This window comes from Hemitrygon akajei, chromosome 9, assembly GCF_048418815.1.
Source record: "Hemitrygon akajei chromosome 9, sHemAka1.3, whole genome shotgun sequence".
NCBI lineage: Eukaryota > Metazoa > Chordata > Chondrichthyes > Myliobatiformes > Dasyatidae > Hemitrygon > Hemitrygon akajei.
This window is the reverse complement of record NC_133132.1, coordinates 68,753,913-68,780,101: the sequence shown is the minus strand read 5'-3', so window position 1 is coordinate 68,780,101 and position 26,189 is coordinate 68,753,913. Positions and strand designations below refer to the sequence as shown.

General features: G+C 39.6%; 1 protein-coding gene across 3 annotated transcripts in view; it reads left to right on the top strand.

Moving 5' to 3' along the window:
• The window catches only part of LOC140733215 (WD repeat-containing protein 26), a 142,703-nt gene that overhangs the window by 89,750 nt on the left and 26,764 nt on the right, over window positions 1-26,189 (top strand). For 2 of the 3 annotated variants that reach the window (XM_073056247.1, XM_073056248.1), the window contains exons 10-11: window positions 11,390-11,535; window positions 12,353-12,431. In XM_073056247.1, the coding sequence (XP_072912348.1) occupies window positions 11,390-11,535; window positions 12,353-12,431 (225 nt within the window). Of the gene's footprint in view, window positions 1-11,389; window positions 11,536-12,352; window positions 12,432-21,628; window positions 21,805-26,189 lie in introns of all 3 variants that reach the window. The other variant, XR_012100243.1, reaches the window with a different exon arrangement.

The following is a 26,189-nucleotide window of genomic DNA, read 5'->3' as shown; positions in this document are numbered from 1 at the left end:
TTCTATGAGATCCACCCTCATTCTTCTGAACTCTGGGGAGTACAGGCCAAGAGCTGCCAGACGTACTTCATACAGTAACCCTTTCATTCCTGGAAACATTCTCGTAAATCTCTGAACCCTCTCCAATGTCAGTATATCCTTTCTAAAGTAAGGAGCCCAAATCTGCACACAATACTCCAAGTGTGGTCTCATGAGTGAGTACCTTATAGAGCCTCAACACAACATCCTTGCTCTTACATTCTATTCCTTTAGAAATAAATGCCAACATTGCAGTCATCTTCTGTACTGCCGACTCAACCTGGAGGTTAACCTTTAGGGTATCCTGCACAAGAACTCCCAAGTCTCTTTGCATCTCTGCATTTTGAATTCTCTCCCCACTTAAATAAATCTGCCCATTTAGTTCTTCCACCAAAGTGCCTGACCATACACTTCCCAACATTGTATTTCATTTGCCACTACTTTTGTCTATTCCTGTAAACTATCTAAGTCTCTCTGCAGGCTCTCTGATTCCTTAACGCTACCGGCTCCTCCACTGGTCTTTGTATCATCAGCGAATTTAACCACAAATCCATTAATCCCATAGTCTTAAATCATTTACATACATCATAAAAAGCAGTGGTCTCAACACTGACCCCAGTGGAGCTCCACTGGTAACCGGCAGCCAGCCAGAATAGGATCCCTTTATTCCCACTCTGTTTTCTGCTGATCAGCCAATGCTCCATCCATGCTCGTAACTTCCCTGTAATTCCATGGGATCTTATCTTGCTAAGCAGCTCATGTGCGGCACCTTGTCAAAGACCTGAAAATCCAAGAACCCTACATCTACTGCATCTCCTTTGTCTACCCTGCTTGTAATTTTCTCAAAAAATTGCAGTAGGTGAGGCAGGATTTTCCTTCCAGGAAACCATGCTGGCTTTGGTCTACCTTGTCATGTGCCTCCAGGTACTCCGTAATCTTATCCCTAACAATTGATTCCTACAACTTCCAAACCACTGATGTCAGGCTAACAGTTCTATAGTTTACTTTTTGCTGCCTCCCACCCTTCTTAAGTAACGGAGTAACATTTGTAACTGATTCGGTATAATGCCAGAATCTTATCAATTCTTGAAAGATCATTGTTAATGTCCCTGCAATCTCTCCAACTACTTCCTTCAGAACCTGGGGGTGCATTCCATCAATTCCAGGAGATTTATCCATCCTCAGACCATTAAGCTTCCTGAGCACTTTCTCAGTCGTAATTTTCACTGCACATACTTCATTTCCCTGACACTCTTGAATGTCCGGTATACTGCAGATGTCTTCCACTGTGAAGGCTGATGCAGAACATGCATTCTGCCATCTCTGCATTTCTCATGACAATTTCTCCAGCATCATTTTCTATTGGTCCTATATCTACCGTCAACCTTTACCCTTTACATACTTAAAAAAGCATTTAGTACATTCACAGGTACAAAGCATAATATGAATAGAAGCAAGAGTACACCAGTTGCAGTCTTTCAGTAAGATTGTGACAGATCTTGTAGCTTGTTCACTTTAATTCCAAAATTACTGATTTATCTGTAAATGAATATTAAAAAAATCTATGCTGGAAATCTGAAATAAAAATTGAAATTGCTAGAAACATTCCACATGTCAGTTAGCATTACTGTGAAAGAGAAACCAAATTGTCATTTCAAGTTAAAGACTCTTAATTGGAACCAGGAGGAGGAAAGCCAAATTTCTGTTGATTTCTGACAGAGTTGCAGACATGAACTATTGACGGTTTCTCTTTCCACTGTTGCTGCCTTGATTTGGTGAATGTTTCCAGCATGTTTCTGCTTATATTTTAGTTTTTGAACATCTGCACTTTATGTTGAATTTTTAAACCAAGTTAGTTTTAAGAAGCAGAGAGGATGGAGGGGGTGCAGGGAGGGATAGCTAGGGCGAATGTAATACCTTTGATTGAGATTGCCATTATGATAAACTATTGATGAAGCCATTTGGTTAATTGATTAATGAGGACAGAAAGCTCACACAGAAGAACATGTAAATGCTGTAAATTGTAACCCAGCAGGTGAAAGATGAAACACTGAACAGCTTTGTTTTGGGCCATAAAATGGCATAAAAAAGAATATAGAATCAGGTTTATTATCACCGCATGTGACGTGAAATTTGTTAACTTAGCAGCAGCAGTTCAATGCAGTACATAATCTAGCAGACAGAGAGGAAAAAAAATATTAAATAAAATAAAACACAATAAATAAATAAATAAATAACATTTATTGAATCGATTATTTTAAAATGTGCAAAAACAGAAATATTGTATATTTTTTAAAAAGTGAGGTAGTGTTCAATATTATAATGACTAATCTGTCATTGGACTCAACTACTACTCTCTGCTAGTTACCCATAGCTCCAAATTCTCCGATCTTTCATGTCTGAATCCATTTTCTCCTTAATGATTTCTAGTGATTGAGTGTCCGGTGAGATAGTGTTGCTGTCTCATAGCTCTAGCAATCCAGGTTCAATCCTAATTTCCAGTGTTGCCTTTATGGTTATTCTGTGACTGCATGGATTTCTCCAGAAGGTTTCTGTTTCCTTTCATGTCCCAAGATATTCCGATCATTATAAAAGATGGAACAGTACAATACACCATCTACCATATGTGCACCAATACCAATCTAATTAATCTCATCTGTCTTTACATGGTCAGTATTTCTCTCTTACCTGCCTGTCCAAATGACTTTTAAACATTATAGTATCTGCTTCTATCACCTTCCCTTGCAGCATGAGGCACCTACTACCCTCCATGGAAAAAAAATAAACTTGTTTTTGCAAATATTTAAACTTGCCCTCCCCTCACCTTAAAGCTATACCCTCTAATATTTGGCATTTACACCCTGGATCATCCTTTGGCCACCAATGCTCCAGAGAAAGCAATCCAAGTTGATCCAACCCCTCCTATAGCTAATATCAGGCAATATTCTGGTGTACCCTCTGCAAAGTCTCCACATTCTCTCCTGTAGTGTGACTTGGCCCTGAGCTTCCCTCTGCAACTGGAACCTTGACTTCCTCATTGGGAAACCGCAGTCAGTGTGGATCAGTAATATCATCTTCTCTTCACTGATAATCCAGGCCCACATTAAGGATATGTGCTTAGTCAACTGTTCTCTCTATACTCAACTGTGTGGCTAGGCACAGCACAAGCATTCTATAAATTCACTGATGACACTACTGTTGGCAGAATCTCAGATGGCAACAGAGGTGTACAGGGGAAAGAGAGAGAGATAATCTAGTTGAGTGGTGTTGCAATAATAACCTAGCCCTAAATGTCAGCAAGACCAAAGAATTGATTATGGGCTTAAGGAAGGGAATGCTCAGCAATCCTCATTGAGAGTTCATTGGTGGAAAGACTAAGCAGCTTCAAGTTCCTCGGTATTAGCATTTCAGAAGATCTATCCTAGGCCCAACACATTGATGCAGTCTTGAAGAAGGCACACCAGGAGCTATATTTCATTAGGAGTTTGAGAGGATTTGGAATGTCACCAAAAACTCCAGCAAATTTCCACAGATGTACAGTGAAGAACATTCAATAAGTACATTTAATGACAGAGAAATGTATACAATATACATCCTGAAATTCTTTTTCTTTGCAAGCATCCATGAAAACAAAAAAGTGCCCCAAAGAATGTATGACAGTTAAATGTTAGAGCCCCAAAGCCCCTCCCAACTCCCCCCACTCATGCACAAGCAGCAGCAAGGCAACAACCACCCCCACCCCCACCAGCAAAAAAGCATCAGCGTCTCCCACCAAGCACTCAAGCGAGCAGCAAAGCATCAATAAAGACACAGACTTGCAGTACCCAAAGACTACTCGTTCACCCAGTATTTGACATACCACAGGTGCTTTCTCTCTCCCCAATAAGGGAAAAAGAGATGTCCCTGTTTCACAGTGAGAGGGACATAAAACAACTCGCTGTTTTATGGTGTTAAAAGTCTGTTGTGTCACTTTTTCTGAGCTCTGTGCCGCTGGGCACATGCCAACAGCAAACCTGCTGCTTCCGATCTTCCTTGTTCTCCTGCGACGCATCAGTTGGTGGCAGTGGCACCAGCCTTGAATCCGCCTGCCTCCAGAGCTATGAAAATCCAGCACCCTGAAGGCCCGCTAGTCTTCTAGGCTGTGTCCTTGGCATATCAAAAACTGACCGATTGTGAGGCCCTGAGAGCAGGTCCCATTCCTGTAAAGAACCAAAGTCAGAGAGTAACTCCGGGTCAGGATCTTCAAAAGAACCTTGAAAGTGGAAAAAAAGCAATATCAAAGATAGAAATAAATCTGTTGCTGAAGATGCAAGCAAAGGAGTCACCATTTAGCACCATCATCGCTCGGCTCCACCGCATTCTGAATGGTTGTATCATCGCCTGATGCGGAGGTTCCAGTGTGCAGGATCGAAAGACACTGCGGTGTGTTGTAGACTCAGCCAGCTCCGACACGGGGCACAGCACTCCCCACCATCAATGACATTTTGAAAGGGCCTTATTACTGAATGCAGTAATGTTGGGTAACTCTGTGTATCTGCTTCAGAACTGACCAGTTTTACTCTAGGTCATCCAGAAAATATTGATCCATTATTTCTATCACCATTAGTGTTACCTGACCTGCTCGATATTTCCTACACCCACAGGTTTGCAACCGGATCAATCTCGCATTTTTTTTGGTGGGAAGGGCTATATTTGCAGTCTAAAACTTTTTCAATAGACAGTCATGAGGTGAAAAGCATCCCCACAGATGAAGATGAAAAGCATCCTCATAGCATGATGTTACCTCCATACCAGTGGCAGAGGAGGTGTGTACATTGTGGGATAGCTTGGCACAGAGCAGATAGTTCTTCACTTGTTGATTGGTTCTTTCTGATTGCCCCTTTGGTTTGGATGATAGCCAGAGGATAAACTCACTGAGGTGCAGAGGAGGTTAACAGAAGGTTCACCAGAGACAAGAAAAGAATTGTGAACCCAGGTCTGCTATCTCAGTGACTGATGGAAGCTTGGAGAGGAAGTCGGCCAACATGGAGAACAGATCTACTATTGTCATAATCACCATGGCCCCATCGGAAGGCAGCAAACCCATGATGAAAGCCATGGCAATGTGGGGCCATGGCCATCAAAGGCTGCTGGTTGGAGGAATTGGACTTGGCTCAATGAGGGCAGACATCGATGTGCTGGCGTATATCTGTGATCATGGTGGGCCACCAGAACCAATGTCATAGAAAATCTAGAGACAGTAATGCACTTGGATAGCCAGAGAAGGGTGAGGAGTGGGCCCACTTGAGTGTCTCAGAGCACATGGCTGTCAGCACATGCATGTGACTCTCATGGGTGTCAGCTGGTGCAGCTTGTGCTTCAGGGATCGGCAGATCTGGTTCTCAAGATCCCAGACAAGGATCTAGGAGGATGGAATAATGGGCTGAGGATTGATATCAATTTCAGCTGGGGTGAACTGTTTTGACAGGGAGTCCGCCTTAGTGTTCTTAGAGCCAAGTCAGTAGGAGATGATGAAGAAGGGAGCCCAGCAAGCCTGACATGGGATGAGTTGGCACGTCTGCTGTATGTTTTTTTTTGAGGTTCTAATGATCAGTCCAGATCAAGAAGGGCTTAGTATTTCCCAAAAGCCAATGTCTCCATTCCTCCAAGGCCCTTTTAATGGTGAATAGCTCCCTGTCTCCTACTCCATAATGGTGCTCTATACAGTTTAACTTGCACAAGAAGAAAGCACAGTGGTATGGCTACGCGTCTGGGCCTCGCTAAAAAAGAATGGTACCGGTGCTCGTATTAGATGCGTCCACTTCTGCCACAAATGGTCCAAAGAGCTTTAGATGGTGGAGAATGGAAGTGGTGGTGAAGTGTCTCTTGACCTCCTCGAAAATGTGGTTTGCAGCAACAGACCAGGTTATCCTTGAGGTAGGTGACTTGGTGAGGGAGGTGAGAGAAGTGGTAACTTGGCTGTAGTGTCAAATGAAACAGCAGTAGAAATTGGAGGATCCCAAGAAGTATCCAGTGATGGGGCACAATTTCTCTGGGTCCAGAGTTATGCCTTGGGGTGAAAGGACGTAACCCAGGAAGGAAATGACTGGGGTGTGGAACTAGTATTTTTCTAACTTGTACAGTTGGTTTTTGAGGAGACACTAAAGGACTGAACGGATGCAACAGGCATGGTTTTGAGGGTCCATGGAGAAGATAAGGATGTCATCGAGGTAGATGAACAGATACCTTGTGTAGCATGCTTCGGGGGATATCATTGATGAAGGCTTAGAAAATGGCTGGACTGTTGGAAAATTCAAAAGACATCACTAAGTATTTGTCCTGGCCAATGGGTGTTATGAGCGCCATCTTCCACTCATCCCCCTAGGATATATGGATCAAGTTGTACATGTTCTGTAGATCCAGTTTGGTGAAGATCTGGGCCCTGCATAGTGTTTTGAATGTGATATCCATCAAGGGGAGACAGTAGTGATTCTTTATGCTGATTTTGGTGAGTCCACAGTGGTCGATGCAGGGATGAAAACCCCCATCTTTCTTTTTGACAAGAATCCTGCACCAGCTGGGGATTGGAATGGTCAAATGAAGCTATGATGTAGACTTCAGCACTGTAATCATTCATGGCTTGGGTCTCAGGAGGGAAGAGGGAGAGCAGGTGACCTTAGGGAAGTGTGGTGACCGGAAGGAGGTCAATCGTACAGTCATTTGGCTGTGAAGTGGCAGGGTGCTGGCTTCTCTTTATTGATGGTGATGTCAAAGTCATGGTATTCCTTTTGAAGTTTGGTGAGGTCAATGGTTACCTCCGTCTCCAAGGATTTACGATGTGACGTCAACTGAGGTTGCAGGTAGCTGATCCAGCATGCGAGTCCCCAACTGAGCAGTGAACCAGATGACCAGGCAAAGTGAGGATTGAAAGTGGAGATCCAAGGGTAACCTAAGATGAGAGGAGTGTTGGGTGAGTCGATCAGGACAAATTAGGGCGGACTTGTGGTATTTGCCAATGCTCATGTGAACAGGCCGTGAACAAACCCCAAGGGAGGTTTGTCAATAGCTATGATGCAGAAGGGGTGAGAGGCTCATAGAATGTCCAAGCTGCACACAGAGTCTGGTCCATAAACTTGCCTGCTGTGCCAGAATCCAACAGAACTTCTTGTGTGCAAAGGGGTGTTGGAGTGTGGAGGACAACAGAGAGAGCAACTCAGGCTATGGTGCAGGATCAAGGGGCTGGGGGAGGCCCCTCTACTTGGTGGTGCCATTTCCCAGACAGGGTGGGCATTTAATGCAATGGTGGTCAACTGCTCCACAGTAGGCACATAAGTTGTTTCTCTACTGATGCTCACACTCTTACAGCATTAATGGAGCTTTCCCTAGGTTCTGAAGGCATTGCTGAGGAGGGTCCTGCAGCCTGAAATGGTTCTGGGAACAGAACTGGGAGGCTAGCTGATGATCTGGAGGGTCATTCCATGAGATGCTTATTGATACAGAGGGGCAGAGTGATGAGGCGTTTGAGGTCAGTGGGCATCTCCTGGATAGACAATTTGTCTTTCAAATGCTCCTAGAGGCCATGATGGTAATGGGCCAGCAACACTTCAGCTGCACTCGCCACAAGTGTCCTGAATTCCACAATGTAATCCAGCAATATAAGCCCTGATGGAAGCAAAGTATCCAATACAGTGACACCTTTCCACTTCTCGGATGTGTGAAAACCCAGTACATCTCAACAGTGAATTCCTTATATTTATTGCAAGTGGTGATTTTATTGTCCTCGTGAGTGGTGGCCCAGGTTAGAATTTACTCAGTCAAGAGATGGCAAAGGCAATCTTGGCTGTAGAATACAAAGCTGGCTGGAGCTTGAAGTGTAAGATGCACTGGGACAAGAAGTTGCGGCATCGGTCTGGGGATTCATCAAGAGCGTTCGGGCACCAGAATCTGGGGTTCAGAGGGAAAAGGTTGATTGTTACAAGTTTGCTGTATTGAGATGGAGAGTTAGAAGAGAGTGGCAAGCAGATGGTCGTTGGTTTTCTGTGCTTCTGGATCATGTGCTCATATCGCCAGCTTCCTTTAGAAGAGCATACTCTGCTGGGTCAATCTATGGTTCACCCATCCTGTCAGGAAATGTAGAGGAGGCTTGACCCAAAAGCAGAGCAGCAAAGACAATTCAGAAATGAATGATAACTTTAATAATAGACTGCAAAAACAACTAACCACTATGGCCACAAAATAAGAGGGAACAAATACTAAACACCACAGGCAACAATGTAACTGAAGGCTAGGAGCAACTGTTTGAGGCTAGCTGGGTCAATGAGTGTACAAGGGTTATGGATAGAGCTGGGTTTAAATAGGCTGCAGGTGATTTGGAAATGAGTGGTAGGTGATTCCTGTTAGTTGGGTGGAGACTGGGAGGTGCCTGCTTTTGCAGAACCTAATATTTTTACTGTGTAGGACAGCATTCAGAGATTTCTTTCTGCAACCAAAAATTTTGATTTAGTTTTTTGAACATTGGCTTCAGCTCAAATTATTTTATAACAACATCAGTTCTTTCTCCATCCTTCCTGTTGATTCCTCATTACAGAAATGGATGTTCAGAAAAGGATTTTATTATACAATCTGGAATTTGGATTGAGAGAAAATCCTGAAATCTCTGACTGTAGCTCACTCAGGTGGGCACTGTTTGAAGATCATCATCCAGTATTTTTCTTCCAACTCTGAGGCTCAGTGATTAGAAAAGGTAACAATGGCCAATGCTGCATTTAAATAGGATTAACTTGGACAGAAATGTGGAGACGAATGATTTGACTTTAATAAGATTCACAACATTTCCATGCAATTGAAGATTGATGCCATTAAACTTTGAAAATATTTCTGACAAATGAGAGGTGTCATGCCTGAATGAAGCATTTCACTCTTCAAAGAATTTTATCAGTTTTAGAAAGCATACAAATGTCTCAGGCAATTTCTTTTGAGAGCTATCTGACTTCTGTGTGCAACAGGAAGTATTCAAACATTTCCCATAAGTTTCAATACAAAGCTCTCGGAAATAGTTGAGAATTGAGAGCATAGAATTATATTTTATTTACTGCTGTGATAATAAATGATTTGTGCAGCTAAACACTTAGGTATTTTTGCAGGTGTTCTCTGAATTTCACAGTGAATGGTAAATATGTTAGGTACAGCTTTTTTCAAGAAAGTAATAACTCTATTTACTGTGATGTCCAGACATTGTGCCCCATCTGTTTCACAAGCAAAAATGTTGGTGAGCAGAATGTCCTTCTCTTTGGAAAAATTACTCAACAACCTAAAATACTGACTCTCCCTGTTTCTAGACCCTTTGCAAATAATTCCTAAACAGTGCTTTTATCTTTTATGAAACAAACATAATTGAGAAGTAAAGATTTATTGCCTGGTAATGTTGTCTTATCCAACTACAGAGCAACTCTGTTGTCATAAGTATGTTGTCTCTGTTGTCCTAAGTATGTTGCACATTTTCAGGCATTTCATCTATTCATCTTTGAACAGAGTTGTCACTGAGTGAAATTGCTTTAATTATTTAGACTGGTGACTTATGTAAGACTACTCAGAACCTCCCTCCCTTACTGCTGGCAGAATCAATTCTTCTCCAATTGTATGGGGCTTTCCAGATTTAGCAATGAGCAATGAAATGAATGAAGTATGCAAACCATCATTGATTTGTTGTGAAGTATTGGCAAATATGCTTTGAAGTGTTTTCCATTTTTAAAAGTTTTCACAAAGTGACTGAAAATGAGCTAGGTTCTTCAAATGTTCAAGAAGCCTGGATGATTTCATTGCCTCATTTGAAAAAAAATCTGGTTCACAGAGCTTTGGCTGTTGTTGGTTGCTTGGTGGTGGTGTAAATCCAAATTTCAGATACATGACATTATATTGTCTGCACTTTTTTGTTTGGTCTGCTTCTGCCATTTTCATTATGGATTAATGGTGATGGTTAATTGCTTGTTGTGTAGATCCAACATCAGTGTGATCAATAAAGGGGAAAGTTACAACATCGTCATAGTTCAGACAAAACCTGACTCGCTGCTTGAAGATAAAATAGGATAGCCGTGGGCTAGAGGAATGCAGTCAAGACCATTTGAAAGGGTAGATTCTGAACTTTACCCCATTGAATGGCACACCCCAATTCATGCGAATTGTGTCACTGCATGATTAGCAGATGAGAATTGTACTAGCCAACACTGTGTTGCAATATTGAACAGCAATAATGTGCGGGCCAGACCCAGAAATAATATGATTTCTTTAGTTCATATTTCTCAAGATGTGCCGTGCAGAAGTGTCACATTACTTTTCAACAACTACATGCGTTTTGAGCAAAGTCTTAAGAGAATGATGGATTAGTAAGAGATGTTATGTGATCATTGTAATCAATTAAGAGGCACTGATGAGCAAATGCTTATAATAAAGAGTATTTCATTTCTTAAATTGCCTATAATTCCTCAGCTGTCCCCCTTGCTATTGAGTGGCCCTTTCACCACCGTTATCTTTATTGCCCCCATTAAAACTCCCACCATCCCCCAGGGGAGTGATATTGCCCATTTTGGGAACCACCGATCTAAATGCCTCTAAAATGTAGTGATCGTATTTGACTCCATCACCACCTCTGGCAGCAAGTCTCAGATATCAGTCACTGTGTAAAGAAAATGACTTTCTCCTCAGTTTTGCTTAAAAACTCATTCCTTTTGTTTTTGATGCCACTGCCATGAGGAAAGCAATAACCATCTGCTCCATCTGTGCTTCTCACAAACTTGTATATTTCTATTAGGTTACCTTCTCAGCTCCCTTTACACAAGCTTGTTCTGTTTCTTCCATAAAGTCCAGGAATGTTCTTGTGAATTTCCTCTGCAGTTTGTCCAGTGCAACCACATCCTTCCTGTTGTGTGACAACCAGAATTGCACACAATACTTAGTGAAGTCAAATGATTGTTTTGGTTAGTTGCAAATGATTGTTTTGGTTTATATTCTCTGTCTATGAAGATAAGAATGCCATATGCTGCCTTCACTACCATATCATATCTACCTACATTGCTACCTAAGAAATTGGACTTGAACCCTGATATCCTTCCATTCATCAATTTCTTTAGGGTCTGTCTTCATTTTATCATATTTTGATGATAATACTTGGTCAAGTTGAATGTTGATTGAGGATAATTGGATAAGATTTTAATGTTTTTCCAATGTTAAAAGTTTAATGACAATCCACATTCATAAATAGTCATAGGGTTCTGATACTAGATAATTCCCACTGCACATTGGACATTGGTGCCTTTGGGGAAGGAATGGAATGGAAACAGAATTATACTATACAACCTTACAGAGGCTTTACTAATATCCTTTGTGTCTGTGCTAGGATTTGGAGGGAAATCTACTGGATTCATGGGAAGGTGTGCGTGTGCAGTGCCTATGGTATCTAAATGACGGGAAAACAGTTCTTGCCTCAGATACCCATCAAAGGATACGAGGCTACAACTTTGAGGACCTGACAGATAGGAATATGTAAGCTGTTATGACCAGTTGTTCACATCATTTTTTGTGTGTCAAATCTATTCTGTCTGTTTTGAAAAAGTGGCTGGATATTAGCTAATGGAAAAGCATTGAAATTGAATAGTTCCTATTTTGAAAATTACTTGACCTTGTAAATTTTAGAGAAGAACAAGTTCAGTTGGTAATGAAAATGGCCTTCATACTGCATTTAGGTGTTGGACATGGTGGCCTAATCAATGTTTAGATTTAAGTTTATGTATACTGATAATTTACTGACTTGTTTAATTTGAATTTTATGAGTCCAGGAACTTGGACTAACCATTCCTCCTTAGATCATTTAATTTGCAGTTTGAGATGTGTACCAAATAGTGGGAATTCTAAGTTACTCTATATACACATCCACAGCTCTACTTTTACATAATTCTTTGACCTGTGTTAAAGTAATAATTTAGCTGATATTTGAAATTGGCAATAGTACTTCAAGACCAACTGTTGGGATTCTATTCCATCAAGTTGTAGAATCCTGACAACCTTCCAATCCAAATAACTTTAGTTGATGGGAAAAAAAAATGCTGAGCAGACTTGATAGGCTGAATGGCCTAATTCTGCTCTTGTATCTTTTGGTAAAATCCTTAATTCTCAAATAAAATAGTATGCACTTGCTTTCTTTATTAAGATGGAATATTTTTAAGATTTTCTTGACATTTATGGGAAGGATGAAGCATCCTGACTCGAGTATCTCTTCACTAGTTCTGTTATGAGTGATAGGAGGGTAATTCCAGTGAATTGAAGTTATGTTGTGTTTGATTCTTGTTTATTTTTATTGCAGAGTACAAGAGGATCATCCAATAATGTCGTTTACAGTTTCGAAGAATGGAAGGTTCGCCTTGTTAAATGTAGCAACTCAGGTATGTAAAGCAGAGAGGAATCATTTAGTTTTAATGTGGAATATATTTCCTGTAATAACATTTTCATCAGGTTCGAGTGGCCAAGGACTTTACTCTCCACTATGTACTGTATCTATCATCATTTGCTAATGTCTACCAGACCCAAGCAGAAACTGAAGTATGGTTCCACCTTGGCTAATTTCATAAATTGAGCTTTATAATGAACATTGAATTATCAGTAAAGCCTCCTGAACATTGTCCGTCTGCGTATGCAGCACCCATTGGACCTAATAACATAGCTGATAGAACCATTGCCTAACAGTGCCATGATTCAGGTTCTGATCTCTGGCTTTCACGTTTTCCAGGTGCTGAAGTTTCTTCCCAGACATGCTGGTTGGTAATTTAATTTCCCTCTGTAAGTTGCCCCTTATGTGTGTTACGGATTCAAGCAACAATAAATATATGAGTGAGGCAGGGTTTTGATAACAAAAACGTTTATTAAACACTGAAAACAAACCCCCCAAAAGTAAACAAATCACTAACGTAACCGGAAATCAGCTGCTGTGCGGCAGCTTAATCAGTTCTTAAAGCGATGTTGCAAAAACAGTTCTTCAAAGTAGTATTGCAAAAGTTAAAAATGATTACAGTCCATTTAAGGGAGAGACTTTTTAAGACGATTTAAATTCTCTTTCACGTCGTGTTGTTGCAGTTCCCAGTCGAACCACACTTTTCCCACGAAGAATTTACGAAGGTGAAATGAAACGGCTTAAAGGCACTGACCTGTCCTTTACAAAACTGTTCCCAATCCTTTCTGCTATTCACAGGGATTAACACGGGGACAGTCAATGAATTCCTTCCGAATGAGGATCAAACAAGGTCGAACCTGTTTCACCGTCGAAATCGACTTTCCTCGATCTTTTAACTCCCGAACTCCGATCTTCACTCTCCACTGATTCTCAACTAGCAGTATTATAAAGAAACTGCTGGCAATGATCTTTTAAACTTTAGGCATTAAATAAAACTTCATCTTTCAACTAAACTGCGTCATAACATTAAATCACACAGTGGCATGAAGTCAACATGCAAATCCAGCCACGAACTGCCCCTCCTCACAGGGAGGGGTCCTCCTTTTATACTCTGTGGGGGAAAAAACCTATCACATGACCTCTACTGGCGGGAAAATGACGTCACTCCACCATCACAAGACCATTACCTCAAGTCCAGTATAGCTTCAACACCTGTCATGTGACAAGTACACCACTGTCACGTCACGGGTACGTAACATGTGTAGTTAAGTAATAGTATCTGGAGTGGGAGTTACTGTAAGTATGGGGATGAATAGGTGACTGGGAAAATTAGTGAGGCAGTTGGGGTTGCTCTGAGAAATGGCATAGTGAGAAATAGCCTTGTGTCATATGGAATGTGTGCTGACCATCAAGCACCCATTTAATGGTAATCTTGCTCTAATCCCATTTCTCCCCCCCCGATTCTTCCACTTGCCCTTCTACTTTAGGCAATTAATGTGGACATTAAATCTACCAACCCACATGTCTTAAAGATTTGTGAGGAAACCCAAGAACTCAGCTAAACCCCTGCAGTCATAGGGAGAATGTGCAAACTCTACATGGCACCAGGTCATTGTAGAGATGAGGTAGCAGCTCAACTATCTCTGCCACTGTGCTGCTCCAAGTCCATACTTTTCCCCACCCCCTCATGGTTACCACCACCCTCTATTGTTTTTATATCTTGACTTGTCTTTCCCATCACTGTCAAGGTCACCTTTACAAATTCCATCTGCTGTGAGCACCTCTGTTCAAAACCTTTCACCCAACCCTTATTTGCTGCTATTATTGGTTCCCCATTTCCAAGAAATGATTACCCTTACTTGCAAGTCCTTTCCTGCCCTTGATTAAGTTTACCCCTAGGACCTTATCCTGACCTTTGCATCAACAGTTGAAAGCTTCCTAAACCTTTGCATATTGTCATAGCGTTCTAGAAGTCTGTGACATATTTTGGTTATCCATCTCACCATCTTGCCTTGGTTAAAGTGCCTTACTATGGTTTGCCCATGTAAAACATTTAAATGGAAGCAAACTTGTTTTCTATTGAATTTTATTATTAAGTGAGCTGAAGATCAAGCAAAGTCTTTGGAGTTTATTAAAACATGAAATGAGTATATACGGTGGTGTTAGAAAGTTTGTGAACCCTGTAGAATTTTCTCTATCTCTGAATAAATATGACCTAAAATGTGATCAGATCTTCACACAAGTCCTAAACCTAGATAAAGTTAACCTAATTAAACAAATAACGCAAAAAATTATATTTTTTATTTATTGAGAAAAATGACCCAATATTACATGTATTTGTTGGAAAAAGTATGTAAACCTTTGTGTTTAGTAACTGGTATGACCCCCTTGTACTGCAATAACTTCAACCAAACATTTCCGGTAGCTGTTGATCAATCCTGCATGTTGTCTTGGAAGAATTTTAAGCTATTCCTTCTTGTAAAACTACTTCAACTCTGGGATGTTGGTAGGCTTCCTTGCATGAACTGCTTGCTTTCAGGTCCTTCCACAGTATTTCTATAGGATTAAGATCAGGACTTGGACTTGGCCATTACAAAACATGAAATTTCTTCTGTTTTTAACCCTTCTTTGGTTGGCTGACTTGTGTGTTTAGGGTCATTGTCTTGCTGCGTGGCCCACTTTCTCTTGAGCTTCAGTTCACAGACGGATACCCTGACATTTTCCTGTAAAATTCACTGATACAATTCAGAATTTGTAGTTCCATCAATAATAACAAGCTATCCTGGTCCTGAGACAGCAAAGCAGGCCCAAATCGTCACAGTGCCACAACCATGTTTCACAGATGGGATGAGGTTCTTGCACTGGAATAGTGTTTACTCTTTGCCAAACATAATACTTCTCATTTAAGCCAAAAAGTTCTATTTTGGACACATCTGTCCACAGAACATTCTTCGAATAGCCTTCTGGCTTATCCACGTAGTCTTTAGTAAACTTTAATCAGGCAGCAGTGTTCTTCTTTGAGAGTAGTGGCTTTCTCCTTGCAATCCTGCCATGCACATCAGCATTTGTCTGATGGTAGTCTCATGAACGTTGACTTTAGCCAATGCAAGAGAGGCCTGTAGCTCCTTAGAAATTATCCTGGGTTCTTTGTGACCTCCTGGAATATTACATGCCTTGCTTTTAGAATGATTTTTGTTGGTCAACCACTCCTAGAGAGAGTAACAGCAATGTTGAATTTCATTTGTCACCATTTGTCACCATCTGCCTGACTGAATTAGTGGAGCCCAAACTCTTTAAAAATGGTTTTGTATCCTTTTCCAACCTGGTGAGCATCAACAACTTTTTTTGAGATCCTCAGAAATCTCCTTTGATCGAGGCATGGCACACTTCCAAAGACCTGTGTGGTGAAGATCAGACTTCGATAGTGAAGACCCAGGTTTATATTCTTTAAATATGGCAGTGCCTCCCACACTCACATCTGATTGTCATCCCATTGATTGAAGCTCTTGACTCTTAATTTCCCCTTTAAATGAATTGATAATGCTAGACCTTCGCATACTTTTTTTTCCCAACAAATACATGTAATATTGGATCATTTTTCTCTCTAAATAAGTGAACAAGTATAATGTTTTTTTTCTGTTTATTTAATTGGGTTCTCTTTATCTAGTTTTAGGACTTATGTGATCAGATTTTCTCACTTCAGGTCATATTTATGCAGAAATTGAGAAAATTCTAAAGGGTTCACAAACTTTCTAGCACCACTGTAAGTACTTATAGGAGAAGGAATAATGTTGAAGTTGATTCTCAATATGATTAAAATTGTCAAATGACAAAAAGAGAAATAATAACATTTTAAAATTATTTATTTTATGCTGTATATTAACAAGATAAAATCGTATTTAAATCTTCCAGAAATTTTGTATTTGTTCCCTGCCTTGAATTTGTAAGCTATGACTGAATATTCTACTGACCATGTGACCTTTGTACTAGGAGTGAGTCTGGTAATTTTTTATGATTTAAAAGCTGTAATGTTAAATATTCATAATAGTAGTTACTGATGCTTTAGCTGCCAGCATATATTTTGTATCTCAGTCCAATGGATCTATCTATCCCTGCAGATAAAGGTAGTGTAATGTTATTCAGTGGGCAGTGTACTTACATGACAATGAAATTTACATTTGGGAAATTTTCTATCGACGCAGAATGGATGGTAAAACAGTAGAGTTGGATCTGTTGTATTTTACTTTCAGCTGCTTTATTTAATTGATCAGTATTCTGGTATAGGAAAGAATTTCAGAATCAAAATCAAGTCAAGTTAGTCAAAAAACAGCACAGTAATGCTTAGGTTCTGTTGATTTTAAACACACCAAAGGTAGAATCCATAAATATATAGGTATGAAGTTACTTCACTCCAGGCTTGGATGTCTGCAAGTTGTATTCAGAGCTGTGGGTGCCATGGTAGCATAGCAGTTAGCACACAGTATTACAGGTCAGGGTGTGGAAGTTCAATTCCGGTGCATTCTGTAAAGAGTTGATACGTTCTCCTCATGACCGTGTGAGTTTCCTCTGGGTGATCTGATTTCTTCCCACAGTTCAGTTAGTAGGTTAATTGATCATTGTAAATTGTCCTGTGCTTAGGCTAGGATTAAATAGGTAGGTTGCTGGGCAGTGCAACTTATTAGGCCAGAAAGGCCTGTTCCACACTGCATCTCATAATAAATTAACATTTCACCTGGTTGTATTCAAAGCTAATTCTAGATTTCATCTTGAGCACACTGTAATATTCTACATCTTGTCGTATGTCATGTACAGAAGTAGCTATGAGGAATTCTGATGTTTATTTTAAATTGTTTTAGTAATGACCAGGTGGCATTTACCTAGCATTAGAATCCTTTCTCTAATTTGTTTCTTAGTCATTTAATTTATGTGCAATGTAATATATTTTTGTAGTTGAGCCTTTTCATTTCTTCCTCCTGGCTATTTGCTTGGTTGCTTTGATTTCTAGCACTGTAGGTGTTGAGTTCCACTTGCATTCCAGTGAAGTAGTGGTGGAGTGCAGTATTATGCATTGTCTTTTTTACAACTTACCTAAATAAAGATTCTGCTTCTTTGTTGCAGTTCTTGTTGCTCCCTAATAAGCACCATTAAAAGTTTGCTTGCCTCTCTTTTTCCTTTGATCTGTGGTTACTGCATTTGATTAAAATTTACAGTCATAGAGCACAGAAAAAGGCCCTTTGGCCCACTTCTCTCATTTACAATTTGGTCCATAGCCTTTAATGCCTTGGCAATATGTACTAAATATTCTTGGTGTATCTACCTCCATCACCATTTCATTGTTCCAGATCACAGTCACCTGGGTTGAAAAAAAATCCTTAACTTCCCTTCTAACCTTTTTTTCTTTTCACCTTAAACCCATGTCCTCTGGTTCTAGATATCTCAGTATGGGGAGAATTTCTTTAGGCCTTTGTCAGGTTCCCTCAGTCTCCTCTGTGCTGAAAACAAACCCAGCTTATCCTGTCTCTCCCCATAAATAAAATGTTCCATCATAAGAATATAAGAAATAGGAGCAGCAGTAGGCCTTTTGACCCATCGAGCCTGCTCCGCCATTCAATAAGACCCAGTAATGAAGACCAACATTCCATTTGCCTTTGTGATAGCCTGCTGCACATACAAACTGACCTTTTGTGATTCATGCACAAACACTCCCAAGTGCCTCTGCACATCAGCATGCTGCAACATTTTTACCATTTAAATAATAATCTGCTCTTTCATTTTTTCTTCCAAGGTGGATGACCTCGCATTTACCAACATTGTACTCCATCTGCCAGAACCTTGCCCTATCTCACTTAATCTATCTATATTTCTCTGCAGACTCTCTGTATTTTCTACACAATTTGCATTTCCACTCAAATTATTATCATCAGCAAACTTAGGTACACTACACTTGGTTCCCTCTTCCAAATTGTTAATGTGAACAGTTACAGGCCCAGCACCAACCCCTGCTGCACACCGCTCACCATTGATTGCCAACCAGAAAAATGCCCATGTATCCCAACTCTCTGCTTTCTATGAGTTAACCAATCCTCTATCCATGCCAATACATCACCCCCAACTCTATGCATCCTTACCTTATGGTTAAGTCTTTTATGCGGCATCATGTCAAATGCCTTCTGGAAATCCAAGTAAATGACGTCAATCTGTTCCCCTCTATCCATTGCGCTCATTATATCCTCAAATTACTCAAGTAAGTTTGTCAAACAAGACCTGCCTTTGCTGAATCCATGCTCTGTCTGCCTGATGGGATCCAATTCTTTCCAGATGCCTCGCTATTTCTACTTTAGTGATAGCTTCAAGCATTTTCCCAACTACAGATGTTAAACTAACTGGCCTTTTGCCTACATCCCTTTTTGAATAGTGGTGTGACATTCACCATCTTCCAATCCTCTGGGATCTACCCAAAGTCCATAGAATTTTAGTAAATGATCACCAAAGCCTCTTCTGTATCTTCTGCCATCTCTTTCAGTACCCTGGGATGCATTCCATCAGGACCAGGAAACTTGTTTATCTTTAGGCCCACAAGTTTGCTCAGCACAATAGTGATAGCTATTGTATTGAAGTCCTCACCTCCCATCACGTCCATGACATCTCTCTTTGGCATGTGGACATGTCCTCCATCGTGAAGACCAACACAATATAGTCATTCAAAGCCTCTGCCATTTTGTCATTACCCAATATAAATTCCCCCTTCTCGTCCTCCAAGGGACCTACATTCACTTCAGCCACTCTTTTCCGCATTAAATAATTATAAAAACTTTTACTATCCATTTTTATATTCTGTGCTAGCTTATGTTCATAATCTAGCTTCCCTTTCTTTTTTGCTCACTTAGTGGTTCTTCGTTGCTTTTCAAAGTTTTCCTAATCTTCCAGTTTCCCACTACTCTTGGCAGCTTTGTATGCTCAAGCTTTTAGTTTGATGCCTTTTATTTCCTTAGTTATCCAAGGCTGGCTCTCCCCACACTTACTGTCCTTGCTTTTAACTGGAATATACTTTTGTTGAGCACCATGAAAAATCTCTTTGAAAGTCTTCCACTGTTTCTCAACTACCGCACCATACAGTCTGTGTTCACAGTCTACAGTTGCAAGATCCTCCCTCATCCCATTGTAGTCTCCATAGTTTAGGCATTACACACTGGTTTTAGATCAAACTATTACGGTATCCTAATAAATTATGGCATCCTGGTAAATGTCCTGCATTTTGCAGTGCAGTCATGTCCTTCCTATCGTGTTATAGACTGAACTGTACACATTTTGACCTAACCAAACTGATCCCTGTGGTATGCTATTAGTCACAAGTTTCCAATCACAAAAGCAATTCTCCGCTATTTCTCTCTTTCTCCTTTTACCAAGCCACTTCGAATCCAGTTTTTCATTTTGTTTTGGATCTCATGGTCTCTAACCTTTGGGGCCTTTTATCATTGGTGTCACCGAGGTCAACAGCACTACCTTCATCACTTCAAAAAGTTCAAATCAGATTAATCCAAAAGATTTTCATCCACAAAGCCTTACTATCGCTAATCTACCTTTTCAAGTGTAGATTAAACCTGTCCCCGAGAATTTTGCGGGACAAACCCCTAACCCCTGCCATTCAGTTTAGACTCACTGGCCTGTAGCAACCTGACTGATCTTAGCTACCTTCATGAATAAAAGTACCACAATAAACCTGTGGCAGCAAAGATTTTAAAACTCTGCCAGGTTTCCAATAATCTCTTTGCTTATCTCCCAGAGCAACCTGCAATATATCTCATAAGGCCTTGGGGAATTAGCCACCTTAATGCCCATTGATACATCTGATCCATTTTATCTTTTAATGTTAACATGCTCAAGAATGTACCTACCACCCTCTGCAAATTCTGCAACTACCATGTGTTTCTCCTTATTGTATACAGATGAGAAGTAATTCATTCAAAACCTCACCCACATCCTCTGGCTCCATGTGCAATTCCCCTTTTGGTCTCTTTCCTTGGTTACCTTCTTGCTCCTAGTATATAGATAATACTTGGAAATTTCTTTAATCTCTGCCAGTGATACTTGTCTTCCATATTTGCTTTCCTGATTTCTATGAATGAATGTAATTCTGTGATTATGAATGTTTTGAGTAGAATGATAAAATAAACTTTTATCTGAAAAGAAGTTCTCATTCAAAATAGTGACATAGCATCAGCCATTCACTAATCAAACCTGGAACATCCATTGCAATATTAACCTGAGGTGACTGATTCTCCCAGCCTTAACTGCAAATTATTTTGGAAGTTTAGTGAGGTGTATCGACATATCTTTGCTTCGACAGTAGCTGGCTAAAGGATTGTGAACTCAAAACCACAACCTAGCAGTGCATTTTGCCCTGTTTGTTTTCCTTTTGAGTTGACTACAGATGTTAGGATGATTGTATATGTGCCTGTTTCTCCTTTCCTTTGCCAATTGAGCATCATTACTCTCTGATTAAATGTTGGATGTTGATTACTGTGATATCACAGTCAAGCTATTTATGGACTGCCCACATCCCCACCCACATCCCTCCACATCTTCACACATCTACTTCCGGTATGGTTTGCTGAATAAGAGGGTTGGTTTAATTAATTACATTATCTTTATAAGCTGGAGCCAACTCTATTCTTGTACCCAGACCTAAAGTAAAATTCCATGTTGATCAAACCGGGGTTTCATCATTGCATAGTGGGTTTTTTTAATGAACTTCTGTTTCCATTGTGATATATGGTGCTTTGCCTTGAGTTGGAGGTGCTATGATATATATTAGACATTGAAAATAAAGCTGAACTAAAAAAAATACGTTGGTAAAATCTACAGTATTGTGCATATTGTTCAGCTTACATTAGCACATGGGATTTATCCATCGGTACTTGTTGACCTTAACTAGAATCATAGCATTTATTAACAAGACCAGTTGAATATTGATTTAAATGCATCATAAGCTGTGTAGAAATGGTTAATTAGGATTGGCTCTTGATGTTTTCCGATTTTGTTAACTGCATTCAATGCAGTGAAAGAAGTTCTCTTTTCACTTTTAGTGAAGCTGAGTAGATTAATGGGGAGGGGTGCATTTATCACTTGATGGCAGCTTTGTGTTTTTTTTTTGTCTTTTTTATGTGCTTTTCCTTCATCCTCTACTGCAAGATCTCTCCGTTATATCTACCTGCAAGTACATTGATCTGTCTGGGATACCTGGAGAAGCAGTCAACTATTTGGAATTGAATTTTTAACAAGACTCATATGTTTCCCTCTGCATGATGAAATATAACTGAAGACCATGGTTGATGAAGAGAAAAGACAGGAGAAATCGATTCACTTGAGTGAGTAAAGTCTACACAAAACAGCCCAAACTGATTTAAGATTGTACTGCTTTTGACACTAAGTGGTGATGGTGACTTAGAGCCCTGGTTCAACTTCCTCTAAGGCCTTCTTAATGATGGAAAGAACGCTATCACTTTAATCAGCTTTTTTTAAAGCTCATTGTCTTAAGGTTGAGGAACTGATTTTGGGTCAATGCAGAGCTTAGTAGAGAACTTTGCTCTACTAAAAGCAAACTTGGCTTGGTCATTGCATCATTTGTGAAGTTGGGTTGCAGACTTTTAAGTGGATGGACAGGGTTCTAAATCTGTTACCTTAGGCCTGAATGAAAACCTTTTGACCTTGGATAATGGCTCTGATTGCATGTTGCTTTGTCCTTAACTACATGGAGACTTCTGTATAGACCAATCATCAGAGAAGATCAGAACAATGATAAATCTACATGTTGACAATGGCAAAACAGATCCAACCAAGCTTCAGAATACTGACTCAATTCGTCATAGTTTAAATGAAGTGGCTCTCTTAAAAAATCAACTATCACCTCTGCTGTTCCTCTACACCTTGATTTTTTTTCCCTGCTACGGGAAAATGTCTTTAGCTATTCACCATAATCCTTTTGCATTCAGGAACTTTGGCTGTTATGGTAACAGGGTTTATCATCTGTGAGTATTTGGATTCTGTTACTATGAGCTGATTTCTTCATCTCTGCGCTTTGATTTTAAACACAAAGCCTGAAAAAGATGTTCATGTTTATTTGTAAGAATGTAATCAACGTACAGCTTTGATCCACAAAATAAAGGGAGGTTATCGGTGACTCTTACTAAAAAGTACAATCTCCAGTGTGCCATCTGTTCAAATGTTACCAACTCCTGGACATAGTGAAGTTGGAGGAAGAAAATCTATATGAATGAAGCTGAATGAAATAGTGGAAGATCTCTGCAAATACTTGGTTTAACCAGCGACAACTTGCAGAACAAGAGACACTATATAAATGATCAGGAATTGAGAAACAGTACATACTGCTGTGTAATAGAGATATTGAAATACCATGGAATGATGGCAATTTGGGAAATTGCCTTCAGGAACATATGATTTAAAGCAAACAATGCAATTTCCTAGAGTTGGTGTTGAAACCAATTTACTAGAAATGTTCTTTTATTCTGATTAGAGTATTTTTACTGTTTAGAAGCATGGGATTCCCACGTACTCCAGTACTTTGACTCTGACATTTGTACTGCAATTATTAACCCATAATATTTTTAATAGTCTTAAATCCTGGCAAGGCTTTCTTGGGTATCATTGGATTAATCTGATTGAGAAATGCTTTGTAATCTTCAAGGTAAGATGTCTTATCTCATTCCCTAAACATATTACCACATTGCTGATGCTTGCTGAGCTTGAGTTGGAATCCACCTGGATCTTCAGCACCAAAATAAAGTTATTTCAGCAATGACCTCGGCTCAAAAGAACAAGAAAAGCTGTGTGTGGAGATGAGAAACAAAGTGTTTAAAATTAGTGAGAGATTTCATTTCAGCTCTGTAACAGCAAGAACAATGGAGAGAGAATTAATCTAAAGGGAAAATAGTGTTATGAGGAATTTTAGTCTCAATTTAACTGGGCAAATCAAAGCAGTCAATCTATGAAGGATCAGATCATAATACCTGTTCAGATAGTGTTCTGCAGCTGTTTATGAACCAGCTGGGGTATTGGTTTTATTTTGTGTATTAAGAAAAACAATTATTTTCACAGTAGGATGAGATTTGCTGAAAGAGAATGGTTACTCTATCGGCTTTTCAAATTTAAGTGATGTCCTACATCAGAAACTTGTCTTGAACAAACCAGTTAGTGTATAATTTTACCCTTGTAGGGCAACAGAATTATGGTCACAATGATTTCACAAGCATGCATATTTGAGTCTGCAGTTCCTTCAGATTTGTATTAACAATAATTTACATCAGGTGAAGCTCACTCTTAATCATCTTCATGCTGAATAGAAGGTTCAGCAGAGAATCATGAATACAGAACACTATTTATGGCAGGTACTTATTTTTCTGTACTTTACAACCAAAGTCTATGCTTGTTACTTCCTTTTTCAGGTGCTGGTGAATCCTCATGTTGATCACATTAATAACTTGCACCCGTAATTCAATTACAGGAGGGGTAGGACATTGTCCTTCTAGCCTGCCTCTGACCTTGTCACCCTTCCTTTTTATCATTTGTATTTTCTAACTGTTGGCTTATTACCAGATGCATTCATTACTACACAAAAATCAATTTGTTGAAGACTTTAAAAAGATAATCCATTCAATACAGTGAAGACATTAACAACCCTTCTGGTTTACTTTTCAAGGACCTTGACTGATCAGGCACAACTATCCCCCTTTATTTGGGTAATGGTTATCTTTACCTTTTGATTATCTGCTTATTCTTCACCAGTTGGGCAATGTCTCTACAGTAATGGACCCTTATTTATGGAAGCAAACATGAAACCAAAAAGGCAACATGGGTTTTATAATTGAAAACTCTGGGAATATGTGTAAATACCATCAAATATTTTCATTAACAAATCATTTGTTACGAAGGATAGATGAGTTGTAAATGATTTGGCCCGGTTGTTAGCCTTGGCTTATATTTTTACACTAGGTTTAAAAGGCATGTTGAATAAGATGTGTTGGAAAATTAGATGTAAAGATTTTCCAGTGGGTAAGCAATGAGAGATTTTAAATTGGTTTATTATTGGAACATGCTATCAAGATGCAATGAAAACCTTTAGTTTGCATGCCATCCAAACAGTCCATTCCATACATAAGCTCGTCATTTTCAACAATATACCTTTAATTGCCTTTTTTTTAAAAACTGATAATTTTGTCAGGACTGAGAGAGTCAAAATCAGTGTTTCAAATCTTGGAGCTGTGACTCAGTTTGAAATTGCATAAATTGAAATCTCAGTAAGAAATGGAATTGCAAAAATAAAATACAGTGGATTCCAGCTAGTTAAGCATCTGTTAATCACGGCAGCCACTGATTTGGGACAGCTCTTAAAGAACAAAAACTAATTGAAACAACAGCCAGGATTCCCTTTGTTTAGGACACTATACTGCTTAATTGGGACAAGAGACTGCGTAGTTTCTAACTAGCATCGGTCACGCGGACTTTGTGGCGGTTACACACTACACTGCACTTAGAGCGAACAGATTTTAGTGTCCTTTGCATGTGCTTGTGTTTTTAAAAAAATACACAGTGATTTTTGTCACTGGTAGTTGGTGAGAAATAAGCAGTACAACAATTTAGTATTTTTTTATTCACTGTGGTTTAAAGTATTCTGACTTGGTGATGCGAGAAACAGCCAAGAGTGAAATGAAACATTTCACCACTTCAACAGGTTAGGAATGAAAAACTTGAAGTTCTAATTCATCTTGAATGTCACATCGAAAATGAAGATTTGGAGGTTGCAGTTGCCGAAAGCAATGTATGAAGGCAGTCCATTATCTGTAGTAGGTGTCTGCGCTAATTTTGTTCATTTACAGGCAATCAAAGAACACAGCAGTGTGTTGGTAATGGTAATATTCATTGTGTCCGTGGATGATAGTGGAAAAATGTGTGGGAGAGTTGTGGAAAAGCTGTTGAAGTGGGGCTCTGCACTCTCATGACCTCAGAAGTCTAGGCCCAGTGGTTCAAGTAGTTGTCTCAAACTAGGGTCTTCCTTGGTTGCAGTGGACAATTATAACCTCTTGTGTAACTTACCATGCCCTTCACTCTCCATGAAATGTTGTAGAACCACCTTCTTGGCATTTGGATCTCACTGTTGATCTCATCCACCCAGATAAAACCGTGTATTACAATATAGTCATTTAAAAATTAAGTTAACAGACAAGGGGGAAAAAAGTCCAGGAGCAGATGAATCTTTCTTGAGCTGGTAGACACCAACTAACTAGATATTAAAGGGCCCCAGCTATTCACAAGTCATATCAGCAATTTGATTCTAGGGACTAAGCATAAAATTTCCAAGTCTACTGAATACAAGAATCTAAAGAAATGTAAATAGTGATGGGAATATAAAATGGTTTCAAGAAGGTATAGACGGTAGACAGGGCATGAGTGGGCAGCTTGGCAAATAGAGTAGACTTGAAAAAGTGAGGTTACCCTCTATGTTAAGAAAACAAATGCCATTTTTTAAATGGTGAGAGATTGGGAATTGTTATTATTCAGAGAGATCCTGGTGTCCTTATACTGTACACAGCTCACTACAAGATAACATGTAAGAGCAGTAGGCAGTTAGGAAGCCAAGTGATCATTACGCTGAGAGGATTGGAATACAAATATCTTGCTACAGTAATATAGAGCCCTGGTGAGACAGCACCTGGTGTATCATGTGCAGTTATGATCT